This window comes from Galeopterus variegatus, unplaced genomic scaffold, assembly GCF_000696425.1.
Source record: "Galeopterus variegatus unplaced genomic scaffold, G_variegatus-3.0.2 Scaffold1011, whole genome shotgun sequence".
In the NCBI taxonomy this organism is placed as follows: Eukaryota; Metazoa; Chordata; class Mammalia; order Dermoptera; family Cynocephalidae; genus Galeopterus; species Galeopterus variegatus.
The window spans coordinates 732,907-733,971 of NW_007727122.1; the positions used below are offsets into that span (position 1 = coordinate 732,907).

At 43.9% G+C, this 1,065-nt stretch overlaps 1 protein-coding gene across 5 annotated transcripts in view; it reads right to left on the reverse strand.

Annotated features, from left to right (window-relative positions):
• Nucleotides 1-1,065, reverse strand: part of MICAL2 (microtubule associated monooxygenase, calponin and LIM domain containing 2) — a 44,006-nt gene that overhangs the window by 27,893 nt on the left and 15,048 nt on the right. For all 5 annotated transcript variants that reach the window (XM_008574195.1, XM_008574194.1, XM_008574192.1 and 2 more), the window contains exon 7: nt 636-704. In XM_008574195.1, the coding sequence (XP_008572417.1) occupies nt 636-704 (69 nt within the window). The remainder of the gene's footprint in view (nt 1-635; nt 705-1,065) is intronic.

The window sequence follows — 1,065 nt, forward strand, 5'->3', positions numbered from 1 at the left end:
TTTTGTGGAATTATAATGGATTTTTTGGATGAATTGTAAATTTCAGATCTCTTTAAAGACCCGAGGAAGCAGGAACTGATAACTGCTGATCAATTTTTCAAAAGCAGGTGAGAGATTAGTGCTCTCCTTTGACGGAGTACCCTGCAATTTTCTTCTTTACCAGAAGGTGGCACTTGTGGGCACCAGAACATTTACCTTAAAGACCAAAAGCACAGAAAATGTAAGAGTACAATGTCTGGGTAAAAAGTGAGAGCGTTGGTGCCTCTTTACTACTTATTATTACTAATGATTACATATTGATTAACACATATGTCAGATACCATGTTTTATATGTTATATACATCATCTTACTAATCATTAAAAGTCCTGCAAAATGTTATACATTTCAAATGTATCATTGCATTTTATAGACATGAACCACACCCTGGGAAGTTACATTTCTCAAGGTTACATAGCTAGTAAGTGGTGAAGTGGGGGTCAGGCCCTCAACTGTTTCCATCAAGTCAACCTTGGAAGCCTGTGGTTCACAAGAGAGGGAAGGACAGAGGGCCTGGGCTGCTGTCATAGTCAGGTGAGCCCGTGGCCACTGGTGGTCAGAAAATGGGCCTTTGTTTAAATTGACGCTGCACACAAACCTCTTCCAGGTTATTGAAGCCTTTCCGCCTCCGTTTGTTCATGTCGTTCTCTTCGGTTTGGCCATCCACCTGCAATGGCCAAGAAAGCATGGTGAGCTCAGGGCAGACACAGGAATGAATTACCTGCCATGACAAACGCTATCACAGAGTTTTGTTCAGGCACCTTGGAGGGAGCTTTACCCCACTTAGGGAGCCAAGGGTTTAGTCATAAGGGGATGTGAATTACATCCCAAAAGATCATCATGAGATATCCCAAAGCAAAAGAACCCCTGTGACATAATCAGGGCAGGGATCATCTCCATCACAATGTGACCTTGAGCTCAGAGCAGTTCAGGGTCTTGTCCAAGGTCACTGCCAGGCCAGCTGATACCCTCAGCATGCTGCCTGTGGAGACCACTTGGGGTCTCTCTCTGAACCTTGGAGACCTATA